The 18,125-nt window shown below is 60.3% G+C and overlaps 1 protein-coding gene and 1 long non-coding RNA gene across 23 annotated transcripts in view; one reads left to right on the top strand and one right to left on the bottom strand.

Moving 5' to 3' along the window:
• Positions 1–18,125, top strand: part of SHANK2 (SH3 and multiple ankyrin repeat domains 2) — a 513,576-nt gene that overhangs the window by 478,039 nt on the left and 17,412 nt on the right. For 9 of the 20 annotated variants that reach the window (XM_085010447.1, XM_085010450.1, XM_085010451.1 and 6 more), the window contains 5 exons: positions 10,013–10,148; positions 11,049–11,128; positions 11,389–11,410; positions 12,680–12,700; positions 17,982–18,112. In XM_085010447.1, coding sequence (XP_084866573.1) covers positions 10,013–10,148; positions 11,049–11,128; positions 11,389–11,410; positions 12,680–12,700; positions 17,982–18,112 — 390 coding nt within the window. Of the gene's footprint in view, positions 1–10,012; positions 10,149–11,048; positions 11,130–11,388; positions 11,411–12,679; positions 12,701–15,364; positions 15,751–17,981; positions 18,113–18,125 lie in introns of those variants that run through there. The other 11 variants (XM_085010452.1, XM_085010454.1, XM_085010456.1 and 8 more) reach the window with 3 other exon arrangements.
• LOC146405023 (uncharacterized) overlaps positions 1–18,125 on the bottom strand; it is a 42,633-nt gene that overhangs the window by 1,421 nt on the left and 23,087 nt on the right. The window lies entirely within an intron of this gene.

Genomic DNA, 18,125 nt, shown 5'->3' on the forward strand with positions numbered 1-18,125 from the left:
GTAACGACACTTTAAAGGATGGGCCACTTTTGAAGGACTGAGTTCGTTAATCTGAAAACTGGTGAATGGAAAGAATGAAGCAGGCATCTTGCCCTTTCTGTCCTGCGCCTCAGGGCAGCTGAACAACTGAGAAGGGAAAGCTTCTCTTTAAAACTTCTTCCAGGTAACAAGCAGAGAAGGAAAAGCAGAAGCAAGAGACTGCCCTGTGACAGCCTGAGCAGCACCCAGTCCAGGCAGTGACCAGCTAATGGGGAGGGGACCAGGCCGACAGTCCTGCACCAGCCCCCCCCATAAATCTTGGCATCCCCGAAAGCCACGAGCAGCACGAGCAGACGTTCAAGGGCTCTGACGTGGGGGCTCACAGCAGCCCCCCCAACTCCTGGTGACGTCCAACTACCACAAACCAAACCTGAACCGAGTTCCTGCCTCCTGCCGGCAGAAGGTGACAAAACAGAGCACAGAGACCACAGGGCACAAAACCGAGGTCGTGACGGCCACCCTTCCTCGGCAGATGGTCGAGAGGGGCTCACAGAGGAGCGGGAACCCGGAGGGCGAAAAAGACGAAGGAGCCGTGCTGGCAGGTGCAGCGCGTGGCCTGGGTTCTGCTCCACTCGGACGGACTGGCTGTGCAGCTGGGATGGTGAGGAGACAGGAGCCCCTCAGCCGTGATGGACTGTTCGGGCACAGGAGGAATCCAGGTGAGATCGTACTAGTGTGGCTGTGTTTTTAACATGTGGCGTTGTCTTTTAATGAGCTGGCTGGACTGCTTTCAGCCCAGAGAGGAGGCTGGGACCCTGGGGGCCGGGGTGATGGAGGTGTTGGACTGGCCCCAGCTGCTCCTGCTGGCCCTGGCTGATGAGGTTACAGGGGTCCAGAAGAACCGGCTCTTTGCTTTTCTTTTTCACAGAACAATTTTCTGCCATAAAAAATTAGGAGTTCCCATTATGGCTTAGTGCTAACGAATCCAACTAGCATCTCTGAGGACGCAGGATCAATCCCTGGCCTCACTCAGTGGCTTAAGGATCCGGCATTGCCATGAGCTGTGGTGTGGGTCGCAGACGCAGCTCAGATGCCAGGTGGCTGTGGCTGTGGTGTAGGCCAGCATCTGTAGCTCTGATTTGACCCTTAGCCTGGGAACCTCCATGTGCCGCGGGTGCGGCCCTTTAAAAAAGACATAATAAAAAATTGGGAGTTCCCTGGTGACCTAGTGGTTAGGATTTGGCACTTTTACTGCTGCAGCCCTGGTTCAGTCCCTGGTCTAGGAGCCACGATCCCACGTCAAGCTGCTGCACGCCACGGCCAAGAGAACAACAATTGCAGAATTGAGGTTCCTTTGTCCTTAATAGACTTTATTTTTGAGCAGTTTTAATTTACACAAAAATCAGAGCGGAAAGAGCAGAGTTCCCCCCGCACTCCCTCACCCCTCCCCGTTCACCCACTTTCCTCCGTTTAACATCCTGCTCTGGTGCGGTGCCTGTTACAACCGCGGAACCACTGTCCACGCGTCATTATCAACGCAAGCCCACCGTTTGCACGGGGGTCCCCTCTTCGCCACGCACGGTCTGTGGGCTGGACCAAAGCGTGATGTCTTGGACCCGCCGTGACAGCATCTCTCAGAACAGCGCTGCTCTGGAAAGGCCCTGGCTCCGCCTGCTCATCCCCCCACCCCCCGCCCCGATCTTTTTATGGTCTCCAGTTTGGCTTTCTCCAGAATGCCATGTAGCTGGCTGTCTTCTTTCACTTAGCAAGGTGCATTTAAGGCTCCTCCTGTCCTTTAGGGGCTTGATAGCCCATTTCTTTGTATCGCGGAGTAATAGTCCATCATCTGGAGGGACCACAGGTGCTTCTTCCACTCATCTACCCAAAGGCATCTTGGTTGTGTCCAAGTTCTGGCGGTTATGAAGAAAAGCTGCTGTAGACACTCTCCTGCACGGTTCCGCATAGACAGAGGTCTCCAGCTTCTTTGGGTGACAGAAGCACCAAAGAGCATGAGCACTGGGTCACGTGGTAACAGGATGTTTCGTCTCGTAAGAAACCGCCAAACCTTCTACCCACTGTGTGTGCCCATCGGCAAGGAGGCGAGGCCCTGCTGTGCCCTTGACTTTGGCCACTCTAACAGGTGCGTGGTAGCTCGCTGTTTTCATTCGTATTTCCCTAAAGATGTGATAATGAGCATCTGAATGTACCTTCGCTGGTGAGGTGTCCAGATCTTTTGCCCAATTCTATTTGGGTCGTTTGTTTTCTTGTTAAGAGTTGTGTATTTTAGATGCTGGTCCTTTGTGTTTTGCGAGAATTCTCTCCCATCTGTGGTTTATCCTGTCATTCTCTTGACTCTGTTTTGCAGAGCAGAATTTTTTCATTTTAATGAAGTCCTATTGGTTGATTGTTTCTTTTAAGGATAGTGCTTTAGATGCTTTTTGACCTAAGAAGTCATTGAGGTCTAAACGTGAGGTCACCTAGATTTTCTTTTACACTATCTTCTAGTTTTATAATTTTAACATTTAGGTAAGTGACCCACTTGGGGTTAATTTTGTGAAGGGTATACGGTTTGCATCTAGATTTTTTTTGCAGGCGGGTGTCCTGTTGTTCCAGCACCACTGCTGAAAAGACCATCGAAGCTGCCTTTGCTCCTTTGTCAAAGACCGGGTCCCATCTCTGTGCGGCTCTATTTCCGGGCACGCTGCTCAGCCCCGTGGATCTGTTTATCTGTTTTTCCACCAGTGCCTGACTGCTGAAGTTTTGTAGTAAGTCCTGAACTCGGGCAGCGTCGGTCATCTGACTCTGCACTTCCTCAATACTGCAGTAGCTGTTTTAGGGTCTTCGGCCTTGCCATAGAGAGTTTAGGATCCGTTTGTCAGTTTTCACCAAAGGGCTGGCTGGGATAGAAAGCAACTTTTTAGGGGTCTCCACTAAACATGAGCATCCTGCCAAGGAGCACGAGATGCTGACGAAGGAATTATTACTATGAAAGACAAAGCCCCAATCATACTGTGGAGGAAAAAAGGGGGGAAACAGATCATCTGTGCAGGGAGAATGAGATTATGAAAGATAGTTTTACACATGATCAGTGAAAGAAAAGAAGATGCTGCATCCGGCAGGTAAGAACAAAATGCTCTTTTTTAAAGTAACAGAACAAGAGCTCTCAAAATTACAATTATTACAGCAGACATGAACACTCTGATAGATGGAAAGACAGACTGAGAAGCACCTCCCAGAAAGCTGGGAAGGGAGGATGATGGGAGGCCCGTGCAGGGGCCCAGCACGCGCTGAATGAGGCGCCTCAACGAGAAAACCAGAGAGATGCTCGGGAAAGGACTGCAGGGGACTTCCTGGAACTGAGGGATGCAAGTTTCCCTGATGAAAAGGGATTCTCGAGTTCCCAGGAGGAGAGTGAAAGCAAGTCACGCCACAGCACATCACCGAGTCTCAGAAGACGGAGAACAGAACTCGCACGGTTCTCCCTCTGCGGGGGGAGCAGCGGTCTTTTTGAAATTTCTGTCCAGCTGTCTCATCAATTTAAGAAGGGAATATAAAAATCTACTGTTTGCAGTGTTGCCTGTTTCTCTTCAGTTCTGTCCCGTCTGGCTTCATTCTGCTGAGGCCCTGTTATCAGGCACATAGATGTCTATGGCTGTAATACCCTCCCTCTGAACGGCCTCTCGTTTCATTAGCAAATACCCCTCTTTATTTCTGCTAATACTCTTTTCCTTAAGTCCGTTTTTTCCAGCTTCATTGAGATATAATTTACACAGCATAAAATGCAACCTTTTGAGGAGTTGCCGTCATGGCTCAGCAGAAACAAATGAGGAGGCAGGTTCGATCCCTGGCCCCGCTTAGTGGGTTCAGGATCTGGCATTGCTGTGAGCTGTGGTGTAGGTCACAGTCATGGCTTGGATCCCAAGTTGCTGTGGCTGTGGTGTAGACCGGCAGCTGTAGCTGCGATTCGACCCCTGGCCTGGGAACCTCCATGTGCCGCGGGCACAGCCCGAAAAAGACACAACCGGAAGGCAGCCTTTTGAATCACACACTCCCGGGGATGCGGGTCTGTTCACGGAGCTGGGCACTCACCACCGCAGTCCGAATTTAGAAACTTCGTCACTTCAGAACAGACTCAAACACCTGCCCACAGCCATTCTCATTCCTTCAGCCTCTCTTTGGCTGCTATGAATTAAACTGTTAGGAACTTTTGTGCACAGGTTATTTGTGTGAACGTAGGTTTTCAGCTTTCTTGGGAATATGCCAGAAGTAGAGTTTCTGGATCATACTATAACTCCACGTTTAACTTTTTGAAGAATTGCCTAAGTGTATTTTGGGTTTTTTTTTAAATGATGTTTATTGATTCCACTACAGCTGGATGACAGGGGTCTGTCAGTTTTCTACAGTTCGGCAAAGTGACCCAGTCACACATACACACATACATTCTTTTTCTCACATTATCCTCCATCCTGCTCCATCCTGAGTGACTAGATAGAGTTCCCAGTGCTGTACGGCAGGATCTCATTGCTTATCCATTCCAGGGGCAATAGTTTGCATCGATTAATCCCAGATTCCCAGTCCATCCCACTCCCTCCCCCACTTGGCAACCACAGGTCTGTTCTCCAAGTCCGTGAGTTTCTTTTCTGTGGAAGGTTCACATGCGCCGTAGATTAGATTCCAGACAGAAGTGATATCATAGGGTGTGTGTCTTTCTTAGAAAAAGACTCACTTCATTTAGTATGAGAGTCTCTAGTTCCATCCATGTTGCTGCAAATGGCATGATTTTGCTCTTTTTTATGCCTGAGTAGTATTCCATTGTGTCTGTATATACCACATCTTAATCCATTCATCTGTGGGTGGACATTTAGGTTGTTTCCATGTCTTGGCTAGTGTGAATAGTGCTGCAGTGAACATACAGGTGCATGCGTCTTTTTCAAAGAAAGTTTTGTCCAGATCTATGCCCGGGAGTGGGATTGCTGGGTCATGTGGCAGATCTATGTAGGAGATTCCTAAGGTACCTCCATACCGTTTTCCACAGTGGTTGTGCCAGTTTACACGCCCACCAACAGTGCAGGAGGGGCCCCTTTGCTGCACACCCTCTCCAACATTTGTTATTTGTGGACTCATTAACGATGGCCATTCTGACTGGTGTGAGGCGGCACCTCAGAGTTGCTCTGATTTGCATTTCTCTAATCATTAGTGAGGTGGAGCATGTTTTCATGTGCCCGCTGGCCGTCTGTGTATCTTCTGTGGAGAAAGGTCTATTCAGGTCTTTGGCCCACTTTTCAACTGGCTTGTTGGCTTCTTTGCTGTTAGTTGTATAGGGTGTTTGTCCACTTTAGAGATTAAGCCCTTGCCGGCTGCATCGTTTGAAACGCCTTTCTCCCATTCTGTCCAAAGTGTGTTTTGACGTCTACTGTGTTTGATATTAACGCAGCCATTCTGCCTGTGAAATCTCTTTTCTATGTATTTAATCTCTGTTTTTGTATTTACCACGTACAAACAGCATATTCAGGTCTTCTAGTCTGTTTCTATAATATCTGCTTTTTAACTGGCGTTTTATCCCGTTAACATTGAATATGATTATGGAGGTTCTCCAGCAGAGACGTTATGTTTAGCTCTTCTATTTTCCTCTCTTCTCCTTCCCCCCGCCCCGTCTTTTTAGGGCCTCACCCGTGGCATGTGGAGGTTCCCGGGCTAGGGGTCCACTCGGAGCTGCAGCTGCCGGCCTGCACACAGCCATCCCTTTTCTGCTTTTAGACTACGATTTTCTGAACTCCATTCTTCTGGCTTTTAGCTGTACTTTTTACACCCTCTGTAGTGGTGGCTCGCTCTCAGGATGACAGCCCACGTCTAACTACTCGGTCCACTTAGGATCCATACTCCACACGAAACATAAAACGCTGGCACCATCTTGGTGTGTCTGCCCACCCCTGCCCTCCTTTGGGCTCTAGTTAGCTTAGGTATCACATCCACTCCCGGTGTAAACCCCACAAAAGAATGTTGTTCTAGTCTAAAACAGTCAGACATATTTTTAATAAGAATGAAAATAAGGAGTTCCCATCATGGCTCAGTGGAAAGGAATCTGACTAGTATCCGTGAGGACGCAGGTTTGATCCCTGGCCTCGCACAGTGGGTTAAGGATCCGCTGTTGCCTTGAGCTGTGGTGTAGGTTGCAGACGCGGCTTGGATCCCATGTGGCTATGGCTGTGGCACAGGCTGGCAGCTGCAGCTCCGATTAGACCCCTAGCCTGGGAACCTCTACGTGCTGCGGGTGTGGCCCCAAAAAACAAAAACAGAAAAAAAGTCCTTGTCTGATCATCCCGACACCTTGGTCATCTATGGACTCACCGAGTTTGTACCGTGTCCTGAACACTGTGAATGTCAGGTGCAACTCTGGACTCTCCTACTTTTCTTGCGAGCATGTTGATGATAGTTTTGTTTTAGTTGAAACTGACCTTGGCTAGGCTCACACTGCAGACTGCCTAGCCCGCAGTGGCAGCAGCTCAGACTCTGGTTCCGGTGTCTGAGCTGGCCCTGTGCACACACAGTTCCGTCCTCAGAGATCTGGGGGGGTCTACACAGGGAGCCCCTCTTCTCCGGCTCTCTCCTCCAGGGTCTGCCCCTTGCTTTGGCAGCTGCAGCCACGATGGACTCTGTCCTCAGATTTCTCAAGCCAGAAAGGCTGCCGTCTCCACCCGAGCATGAGGAACTCACGCCACGCTGTGTCCATGGCCCAGCTGTCCCCCCGCCCCGAGGTCTGGCTGCCTTTGTTCACACTCTGGAGCTTGCAGGACCTGCTCCGGGTGGTCTGGGGACGGGGGCTCTATTCTGCCCAGACCTAGCAGTTGCTCCCTGCAGAAGAGTGAGTCTTGGGAGCTTACTTTGCCTTGCCCTCTAACCTCCAGTTCTATACCCAGGCAAAATACCACTTAAGTGTGCAGATAAAGCCATTTTCAAGCAGACAATGTCTCAGAAACTCACCGCCCACACTCCTTTTCCTGGGACACTAGACAATGCCCTCTACCAACAATGAGGTTTTTGACTCAAATAAACACATACATGGGGTCTAGGATTCAGGAGACGCAACACGGGACAGAATGGGAAGGAGCCCCGAGGGTGACAGTAACGAGGACGGAGGCCGCGAGGAGAGACGTCTTCAGGAGCAGCGCCTTCGAGAAGACAAACGTAACACCCACGGTATCTGAACGTCTCGAAGAGAGATTTACGCAACAGGAAGTGCTTGGGCCCAAGCTACGTACACAGAAAATTAAGCCAATAGAAAAATACCAAAAAGCTTTCACTCCAGGGGAGACAAAAGAATCCTAGCAGACACTTCCGCTCTGAGTAGACGCTGTGGCCACACCGTACACCCTGAATGCTGCTCTGGCTGCAGTTCCCCTGTCACCACCACCGGAGGACAGGCGTCGTGGAAGAGCGGCCGGACGGGGGTGAACGGAAAGAGCCCAGGGAGTGGCTCCCGGCCGAGGGGGACTCTGGGCTCCCGGAGGACAGGTGGCCTTGTCTGGAGGCAGTCTTGACTGTCGCGTTTGGGGGGAGGGGCTGCGGCTGCGTCTAGTGGGGAGAAGGCAGGGATGCTGGTACACGCCGTGCGGGGAACGCGCCAGCGGAGCACTCGTTTCTCCAAAATCACAACAGCGCCCCGGCTGCGACCGCCGAGCCAAGGCCTCCTTTTCCGCAGTGGGCGCCTTAGGTCTCCCAGTTGCCTCACCCCCATTTCCCAGTCAAGGCGGCTGGCGCAGAGGGCAGGCGGCCACTCCAGATCCCCCAGCGAGTAGGTGGAGCCAGGATGCAAGCTGGGCTGTCGGCTTGGCACTTCCAGGGGCTTGAAGAACGGGGACTTTGCTGGAGCCCCGTGTTCCGTTCTGTCTTCACAGGCTCCTCCGGGCACAGGTGCCCTGCAGCCTGAGAGCCCACGGTCAGCAGCTCAATTCCTCCAAAGAACCTTCCTCAAAACAGTCCCTGCTCGCAGTGTCTCTGACCAAGCAGGCCGCCCCCAAACCCCAGGTCACAGGAGGGCAGTGTCCAGCTACCAGGAACCCACAGACACCGAAGCTTCTGGAGATCCGGGGTTCTAGAGAGTTGGGCCCAAGGCCTGACTGGGGGTTGTGGGACAGCCGGGTGAATGGCTGGATCACAGCCAGAGGCCAGGTCCCCAGCTCCACCTCCCTGCCCTCAGCCATGGGGTGTGAGCCGGCTCTCCACCTGTCAGCCACTCAGCACGCAGCCCTGTGAGGACTCAGATCCCCTGAGCCTGCACTGCCCCAGCACAGGCCTCAGAGGCCCAGCGGCGGCTCATCTCACCTGGGCCCTGTCCTATGCCCCCCACCGCCTCCTTGTCCTCACTGACCCCTGGCTCCAGACCTGACCCCAGTCTGCCCGCCTCTCCTCCTCCCTCAGGCCCCACCACCCACGGTCCCCAGCACGGAGCCCACCCTTTCTGCTTCTGCTGCGTCCCCACCCCCACCCCCGGCCCCGAGTGACTGATCCTCCTCAACGTGCATTGGCCGCGTCACTCTCGTGGCCAAAAGCGAGCGTCTCAGCTGGCAGTCAAGGCCCAGGAAATGCCAGGCTCGTTCCCACCTTGGGACTCGGCCCGGCTGGCCCATCGGCCCAGAGCACTTTCTCAGGTGGCACTCAGCACACGTGAAGTGACACTTGTGCACTAACCCTGGGGGCTGCCCGACTGCCCTACAGGAACAGAAGCTCTCCCCCGCCCGCCGCCCCGGTGGGAACGGACCAGCTTGCTTTGTCCCTCCTGGACCCTAGTGGGCCCTCCGAGCAAGGCCGCTGGTGGGATGAGTGAGTGAGTGAACGAATGGTGCCCTGAGCCCAGCTGTTGTCCTGGTGCACGTGGCTCGGAGCCTGTGCCCGGGGCGACCGCAGCCTGACCCAGCTGGGCCTTTGGCTCCTGCCCTGAGCAGCGCCGGGACGGCCTCGTCCTCCCGCCACCTTCCTTCCTTCCTGACCACACTCCACGGAGACGGGCACGGAGGAGCGCTGCCGGGGTCACTCTGAAGACCACCCTGCTGCCCAGGACCAGGCCAGTCTCCGAGGGGCCCTCCTGGGCAGCGAGGGAGTCCAGGCGCCCAGGGCAGCGTGGGCCGGCTGACTGGGCAGCTGCTCATCCAGGCCTGGGGGGGTCTCGGGCTTCGCCTGGGTCTGGCCACCCCGTGCTGCTGTCAAGGCCGTCCAGCCCCGTTGGCGCGTCCATCTGCAGCTTGGCCACACTGCGAAGGTTTTCAAGGAGCCCACAGCAGGAGGAAGAGGCACAGTAACACGGGGCGGGGGGTCCTGGGCTCTGGGGGGTGCTATGAGCGTTTCATCATCGGGGCACGCTCGACTGGTCACAAACGTCCTCGCCCTGTCGCCCCCCCCCCCGTGCCCGGCGCTCCCGCCAGAGCTGTGGGAACAGCGGGTGCCAGGGCCCACCTGGGGGTGTGAGCCAAGGGAGGTGCAGCCGGGGGAAGCCCCCCGCCCCAGCTTTGAGCCGGGTCTGCCTCCCTTGCTGCCTGCCAGGCGTCGCCTTGTGCCCCGGACGTGCGCCACAAGGGGGACGGACGGAGACCAAGGCTCTGATGGGCACTGAGAGCTGTGTGGACACTGCCATGGCCACTACGCAGCGGCGGCGGCTGTCCCGTCGTTCTAGCACCTTGTCAGCCGAGCTCTGCCTCTCCCGGCGGAGGAGGAGGCGGCGGCAGCGGAGGAGAGGCCCAGAGGAAACGGGCCGTGTCCGCGTGACGCGCGTCCCACGCCCAAGAAGCTTTGAGGTGTCATGCTCGCTCTCAACCACGAAAGTGCCCAGCACGCTGCCACCGGGCGCAGAGCTGGGGGCCAGGACACTGCTCCTGGGTCTGCCTGGGGGGCACCTCTGGCGCTCAGGTCACACAGGGACGCTGGCTCCTGGAAAGCTGCCGGCCCAGGCCCAGCCCCCGGCTCCGGGCCCTCCTGGCCCTCGGCCCTCGCCGGTTCCCCTGCAGCCGGCGCTCGCTCACACCCCCCCCCTCCCCTGCAGGTCAACAGTGAGAACGTGGTCAAGGTCGGCCACCGGCAGGTGGTGAACATGATCCGCCAGGGCGGGAATCACCTGGTCCTCAAGGTGGTGACGGTCACCAGGAGCCTCGACCCGGACGACACAGCCAGGAAGAAAGGTGCCCGGGGGCCCTTCCCAAGGGGGGGGGGGCCTTCCCAAGGGGGGGGCCCTCCGCTCAGCCGCCTGGGTCCCCATCTCCTTCCACCCCCACTGGGAAACCAACCAGAACCGGAGGGGAGGGGAGGGGACCCGGCTGACCCGCACGGCAGTGGCGGCCCCAGGCCGGGGCTGTGCTCAGCTGGGCCTGGTCTGTGGAAGGGAGAGGCGCACCCTCCTTCCCAAGGGAGGCTGCAGCTGGGGGCCGGGGGCCCATGTGAGGACCTGCAGCATTTCAGCATCTCCCCCAGGACGCGTGTGCACACCCCTCCCACCCACCCGGCCAGGAGCCTTCGGCCTGGGCTTGGGGGAGAGCAGGCAGCACAGCCTGGGAGGGCTGCCTGGAGGAGGGGGCCCAGAGCTGCAGAGGGGAGGGAGGGTGTGAGGGGAGAGGGAGAAACCCACCCCAGCCCTGCGAGGCAGCACGGCCTGCAGCCCCTGAGCCGGGGGGAGGGCCAGGGGGCCACGGAGGAGAGCCCCACTCCGCTGAGGCTGCTGGAATCCTCAGCCCTGTTAGTCCCTAGCAGGTGCAGAGGGCAGGGACCAGGCTCTCCCCTGCAGGCTCGTGCTGAGATGCCACTGTGTCCCCACAGACGAGAGGCCCCCGAGGACCAGGTGTGCTTGGGGCTTGAGTGCAGAGGGACAGGGGTCTTTGTGAGAGAACTGGTCCCTCCTGAGCGCCCTGCCTGGTCCCGGCCCATCTCAGCCCTTGTGGAGCCTACAGACACATCCCCCTCATGACTCCAGAGGGGGACCCCTGCCGGCGTCCCCACCCTGGGCTCAGGTCCCCCCCCCCCCGGAAGGTGGGGTGGGCGGCCCTGGGGCCAAGGTCTTACCCCGCCTCTCCTGTCTGCCCCCTCAGCTCCCCCCCCTCCGAAGCGGGCTCCAACCACAGCCCTCACCCTGCGCTCCAAGTCCATGACCTCAGAGCTGGAGGAGCTCGGTAAGAGCCGCGCCTGCCCTGCCCTGCTCGTCGCCAGCACCCAGCACGCCCGGCCTCGGCGAAGCCCCCGCCCGCGCATGGCCCTCTGCTTGCTGGCTTGCGCCTCTCCTAGCCCCTGACCTGGGAGCGGGTCAGGAAGCGCCCCTGTATGCGAGACTCCCGTGCTGGCCCACTGGGGTCCTGCTGGCTGCGGGGGTGGCTACCAGTTTTGCCCAAACTCTTTTTGGTTCGTCTAACATCGTTTTGTTTTGAATTTTTGGGCCTCTCACTAGTGGATAAAGGTAAGCCACCCCACTGTGGCCCCTGATGACTAGGGTGCCCCCCGAAATCCATCCTGCTGTATGGGGCTCAGCCCAGAAAGCCCCAGCCTGGGGTCTGGCACAGATAGCAGTGGAATTGGTGGGTCTGAGGAGCTGCTGGCCAGGTTGAGGGAGCTCCTGGTGCCTTCTCGAAAGGTCTACAAGGAACAGAGCGCGTGGCCCCTGGAGCCTGTCACGTGGCTGGGGAAGGACATGCAGAGCGACCTGGGCCCCGGGTCTAGTGGCCGCAGGGCTGTTGAAGAGGGAAGACTCTGGAGCTGGTGGCGTGAGCCTCCCAGGTGCTAGCTGAGTGGCACACTGGGGAGTCACGGCGACGAGGCTGCTCTGAGCACACAGCAGGGCCAGCGGCTCTGAGGCTCCGCCTAGAGGGCGCGGTGGGCAGGGAAGGGTGAGCGCCTGGGGGACCTGTCCAGGGAGGTCAGGGCACAAAGCAAACTCTGAGCCCCCGCCCCCGCCGGGCCCAGCCAGTCCAGGGAGCGGGAGCGTCCTCGCTGGCGCCCCCCATCTGGTCCAAGTGTCAGGGCGAGACCCTTGGCCCTCCCCCCTCCCCTCCAAAAAGCAGTGTGGAGGGGCCCTTCCTCGTGCAGCTCCTCTGGGAGGGTCCCATCCACTCCGTCCTCGCCGAGCGCCCAGCCTGTCCCTGCACCAAAGGGCTAGACGCTGCAGCTCAGCCCCAAGGTCCAGGCCTCCTAGAGAAGAGTGTCCTGGCTGCCCACGCCCACCCAGAACCCGTAGTTCCCCCAAAGCCCCTTTCCTCTGGCCCCTCCTGACCACACCTGGTCTGGTCAGGAAAATCCCATTCAACCAGGGGCCTGGCCCGGCGCGCGACAGGGGGGATGACACTAGAAATGACGGCACACGCTCCTCCAAAACCAGAAGGCACGTGCCAGGCGGGCTCCAAGAGGCCTTCCCCCAGGAGGACCCGCGGGCAGCTCCCCTTTAACCTTCCCACGAGCTGCCTCGGCTCACACAGTCCGCGCTGGCTGGTGCTGGGGACCAGGCAGGAGGAACAACCCTCCCCCGCCCCCGCCACTGTGGGAAGCGACTTTGCTGGAGGGCGAGTCAAAAGGGAAGCCCACCCGCCGCCACGTTCCCCAAGCGCATCGCCCGCGCTGCTGACGCCAGGCGCCCAGGAGCCGAGGGTCTGGTGATGGGGCTGCGGGACGGGGCAGCGCCCCTGCGAGGCAGCCCAGCCGCCGCGGCCACTCACGCTCCCTTTCTGTTCGCAAGCCTCCGTCCGGAAGAAGAAGGGTAAGGGCGCCCACTGTCTGTCTCGGCCCCGCCCACACGCCCCGTGTGGCTCTCGGCGTGCGTGCGTGTGACTGTGCCGTGACCCTGTACTGTCCTCTCTTTGCTTGAGGTCCTGCGGGGGAGCCCAGCCCCGGGACGAGTCCCGTTCAGTCTGTTACGTGCACCCCGCTTTTCCCGTCTGTGGTCCCCCTGACGTGTTCTGCGTGTCCCCAAGTCCTGTCCACGTCACTGTGACTGTGAAGCCAGTGGGACCCGCGGCCTGTCACAGCTGCGCCTGCCTGGGCCAGGGATGGGAGGCAGCTGCCTGGATCCCTGACTGCTGGCCCCTTGGCAGTGGACAGGGGCAGCCTCCCTTTAACTCCCAGGAAAGCCGCTCCCCTCCCCAGGGCTGGCGCGGGGACAGGGACCCAGCCTCTGTGCTGTGAACGGCTGAGACACAAGCCCACGGGTGCCGGGCGCACCCGGCAGCAGCACCCAGCTGCTAGAGCAGAGCACGCCTGTGGCTGAAAGCAGCACAGCCAGTGCAGGGCAGGAGGGCCTCTCACAGGCTGGGCACCGCTGCTGAGGCACGACACAGGGAGGAAAAGCCAGGCGGGGGCAGGGTCTGGGAGTCCAGCAGGGCAGGGTCTGGGGGCAAGGTGGCGGGTCCTGCAGCACCCACCGTCTCCCCAGAGGCAGGCCAACCCCCACAGCCCTTCTCTGGAGCGGTGCTGGCCTCCAGCGCACCCCCGCGCAGGGGCTGCCTGGGAAATCCACAGCGTGGGCCACATGGAGGATGCCCAGGCGTCACGTGACTCCCTGAGCTGCCCCGAACAACCCCGGCTGGCAGGAACGGCCCCTCTGTCCGCCACTCCTTCCCGAGCAGCACGCGCCATGGGGGCTCCCCGAGCCCCGCAGCTGTGACAGGGCCAGCCGAGAACATGCTATCAGGGAGCCGCTCGAGCCCCGGGCTGGTCGAGCCTCAGGGGTGCACACGGCCAGCCCCCACCCGGCCCCTGGGCTCCACCCCCCCTCCCCCAGGGGCCCCGGAAACCAGCGACCGCGACGAGAGGACCAAAGTTGTGCCCGGCGCGGCCGGCCTGGGCCAGGGCAGGCTCGGGAGGTGTCCGGAGAGGGGCCACTCCTCCGGACGGCGGCGAAGGGAGCCACGTGAGCGTCCTCGCCCCCATCAGTCCCACTCTAGCCCCAACGCCGGGCTCACAGGCGCCAGGGCAGCTCCAGGTGGAAGCTGCACCCACAGCCGTCGGAGCCCACAGGCCAGGAGCGGCCTGCTGGGTCAGAGCGGCGGCCCCGGCCCCGCGCCGCCTCCTGGGAAGATGAACAGGATGCACTCGGGCTGCGCCGCGGCCTCCCCGCCAGCAGCTCGGACGTCTGGTGCCTCGCCTTCCTCCTGGAAGCCGGTGTCTCCGAGGAAAGCCCACCCCGCGCCCGCTCACCCTGGGACAGGCCATGGGCGGCCCTGCCCCTCCAGAGAGGCCAGCAAGACAACTCGTGCCAGGTCACGAGGAGTGACGGGAGCCCCGGAGCAAGCCCACCGGCCCGAAGGCCGAAGGCTCGAGTCTCCCCGGGCCTTGCCGGGACGCGCTCCGCAGGGTCTGAGGAGGCGGGGGTCCTGGATGCAGCCTGGCACGTGGCCGAAGGCAAGAGGCGCAGGCCTGAGAGCCAGGGTCTCCACGGTGGGAGACGGGGGGCAGGAAACGCGGCCGCAGGCTCCCCTCAGCCAGGGTGCTGAGCCCTCCTGGGCGTGCTTTCCCCAACGCCTCCTACAAAGCCCGTGGGGTCTGCTGGACGGGCGTGGGCAGGCGGGTGACCCTGCTGCCAAGGGGGAGCAGGGAGAGCTCACAGGTGGGGACTCTGGAGACGGGCAGGACACCAGCCCTGCCCTGGTTCCGAGGGACGTGGCTGCGTGTGCTCTGCCCATGCCCGAGTACACCCCCACCCCCCACCCAGGGCGTGTACAGCCTGTGGGCCGTGGGCACCCCGTCTGTCTTCTAAACAGACCGGACACTGGCTTAGAAAATGAAAACACAGCCTCGCTTCCGGAGTGTCTTCATCGGCTCATTACGAGACTGTCCCTTAGGATCTGACAGCGTGCAGACCTGTCTGCAGGACTGCTCTCAGTCACAGAGGACTTCGTTTTAAGACTGCAGGGGGCTGGATTCACTAATCCCCTTCATTGAGTCCCTGAGCAGAGCCCCGACTCCAGGCTTTCATAAATTAAGCATAACAATCCCTATGAACCTAGAACAAGAAACAGGAACCCACAGTCTCACAGCTTTGCTTAAAAGCCTTCAAGCTCCGGTAAACAAACCCTCCAGCACGGGGGTGCTGAGCAGAGTCTAGAGTCAAGAGCCAGCCTCCCTTTGAGACAAGGGCCAGGAGGGGACCCGGCCCCACAGGGAAGCAAGGCAGAGGTCCCCCTGCACCTGACCTGCACGAACCAGCTCTCACTGAAACCAGAACAGCCCCCAGCACGACCCCACAAGCCAAGGAGCTCTCCGTGTTCTGGCTCAAAGAAGGCTCCAGTGGCCCAGAGACCAGAGGGCGGAGAAGTGCAGCAAAGAGCAGGATATGCGCGTTCAAGGTCACGACGGCTCCAGCGGATGCACCGGGACACGGTGTGACTGCAGTGGGCCTGGGGCCCCGGCTTTCCAGTTGGCTGGACCAGGCAGACCATCCCGACAGCGACCTTAGGTTTCCACTGTCAGCCAGGGCTTGGCACCCCGGGCCCAAAGGTGGGCGCAGGAGCCAGGTGGCCCCAAATGGAGCCCAAGGTGCCACCGGGTCCCGGAGTTGCACCTGCATGAACGCCCTTAAGCATCTCAGACCCTCGGCTATTCTGTCTGCAGAATGGGAACTACTGTCCCCTCTGACCAGGGCTGAAGTGCTCGACTTTCCTCCAGGTTGGCCACCGCCGTCATGTACGATGGAGCCGCTGCCTCACCTGCATGCACCCACCATCGAGGTGTGCTTCGGGGGTGCCTGCCGCCTGCCTGGGCCCCAGGACCACCGTCCTCTGCCTGCTCACTCCAGGCCTGCGAAGATTCCAGGTTGTACTCCAGGACGCTGAGCAGCAGAACCACGGCGCGCTGGGGGAGGGGGGGACCGGCCCCAGGAGCTCCGTCGAGGGTTAGTACCAAAGAAACGGACTTGCAGGGCCCGGCCAGAAACAAGAGCCTCGTGAAGGCCCAGAGGCCGAACTCTCCAACCTGGGAGCGCCGCCCTGCGCTGGCGCCCCCGCCCCCTGCTGTGCCCCAACTGGCCCCCACACAGCGGAGGGAGCGCCCCATTGCGGTGTCCCAGAGGACGCCTCCCCGGGCTCGAGGCCCGTGTTCCTGGAGGCCCCAGGCTGGAGCCCAGCTGAGCTGCAGCGAAGGCGCGGCCTGTGAAGACTGCCCACCCTGTGGCCAAGGTCCCAATGCCGGAGCCAGACCCGGCGCCCTGCCATCCTTGGAGACACAGCGGCACCTCGACTGAAGCAAAGCCAACAGCCTCTGTGCAGGGCCAAGGGGTCCACGGGTCACCGTGGGCTCGGCATGGAGGCCAACGTGGGACCCGGGGTCCTACAGCCGATGGGGTGCGGGTGGGGAAGGCCAGCACAGAAACCAGTTACACCCCAACCTGAATGGGACCCTGGCCCAGACCTCTCGGAGGTGGCACACGGATGGGGTAGGGGTGGGAGGAAGAGGGACACAGGTGGCAGAAGCGGGCCCGGGGGGCAGGGTGACAAGTGGCACCTACAATGCGGGTGAGGAGGAAGGCGGGGCTGAGTGACCGAAGCAGGGGTGTCCCTGTGCCCGCACCAAAGAGGTGGGTGTTTCCAACCAGCTCCCCCTGGGGCAGATGCTGACCTGTCCCCTGCCCCATGTCCACTGGGGGAGGCCAAAAGCCGAGGGCAGGGAGAAAGGTCTCCCCCTGCTTCCTGCACCTGAGCCCCACAGCCTTCCCCTGGCAGGTGAGCTAGAACCACCCACCGTGGGTCCCGGGTGGGCAGGCGTTTCCCGGAGAGGGCCGGGCAGTGTATGTCGCAGGCTCTGTGGGCCTTGGGCGCTCCTTTCTCTCAACACCCCTTCTAGGCGCAGATGCCTTAGGTCGAGGACCACTCGGGAACAGGTGCAGGCAGGAACTGGCCCTCTGGCCGTGGTTCACTGACACTGGCCCAGGACACCACGGGGGGCTGACCAGGAAGGAGCCCCTTGGAGCCAGAGCCCTGTCTGTGGCTCCTGTGCAGCGGGGCAGCCGTGGTGGGTGCCTGCCCGGCCCCCTCCCGCAGTTCCTCTGGTCTGGGCCGCTCAGAGGACACATCTCCAGGGACTGAGCTCCACCTGGGCAGCTACCGTCACCAGGGCTGCCACGGTGCCCAGAGCCCCTATCCTCCACTCACACTGGCCTCACAGTTTGTGGTTCGGTGAGACCCCAGAGGCCCCAGCCTTTGGGACACATGAGCTACGCCAGAGTCACGAGGCCCCCGAATGGTTGGAGTCGGCTGGGAGAAGCCCTCAAGCTCGTGGACAGAACCTTCTGCGGGGCCAGGAGAGTGCAGTGCCCGCCTCCCGCTCCCCCGTGGCGCCTCACCCCCACCCAGGACTTGCCCTGCCTCAGCGAACCAGGGCCCTGCGCCATGCCAGGCCTGACCAGACCCCGGGGCCCGCACTCGGCCTGCACAGGAGGCTGGAGGTTGGCAGGGCCCAGATGTGCCCAGGTTTAGAGTTTCCCCAAAAAGTAATGTTTTAAACTTCAATCTTTAAGTAACCCTTTAATCTGTAAGCAGCACTACTAGCTGCCCCTCCCTTGCTCACAGGGACTGAGAGGCCCAGCTGTCGGGGAGGGGCGCCCCCAAGAGGGCGCGGGCGTCCCACTGGCTTCTGCCCCGGGCGGGGGCCTCAGACCCTGACACCTGCCCCTGGCTGTGAGGGGGCCTCACCCCTGAGCTCCTAGAAGGGAAGACTCCAAACACTGACTTGGTTCCCACGACCAAGAAGGAACCACGCCAGGATGAACAAAGGAGCCCCTGGCCCCGGGGCTGAGGCTGCAGCGAGGGGCTCCTTCCCTCCCTGCCGGGAGCAGCCCTGGGGCGCGGCTTGGGGAACAGGGTCCTGCAGGGCAGAGGTGTGTGGCCAAGAAGCACGCATGCCCCACCCCACAGTGACGAACCGCCCACGCAGTGACAGCTCTGAGAAGAGGCAAAGCGCACTTTCCTAACGAGGTCCCTCGCCCCCGACCGCGTGTGGGGGCTTCGCTCGCTGACGCGCGTCCTGACGGCCACGTGTTCCCGTTGCAGACAAACCCGACGAGATCGTCCCCGCCCCCAAGCCGTCCCGAGCTGCCGAGGCCGTGGTGGCGGAGACCAGGGTGGCCACCATCAAGCAGCGGCCCACCAGCCGGTGCTTCCCGTCCGTCTCCGACATGAACGTGAGTGGCCGGG

Source organism: Sus scrofa, chromosome 2, assembly GCF_054392235.1.
Source record: "Sus scrofa isolate SSC_HxYL_T2T_F1_AM1 chromosome 2, Sscrofa_HxYL_maternal_Yorkshire_Landrace_v2.0, whole genome shotgun sequence".
Taxonomy (NCBI): Eukaryota; Metazoa; Chordata; class Mammalia; order Artiodactyla; family Suidae; genus Sus; species Sus scrofa.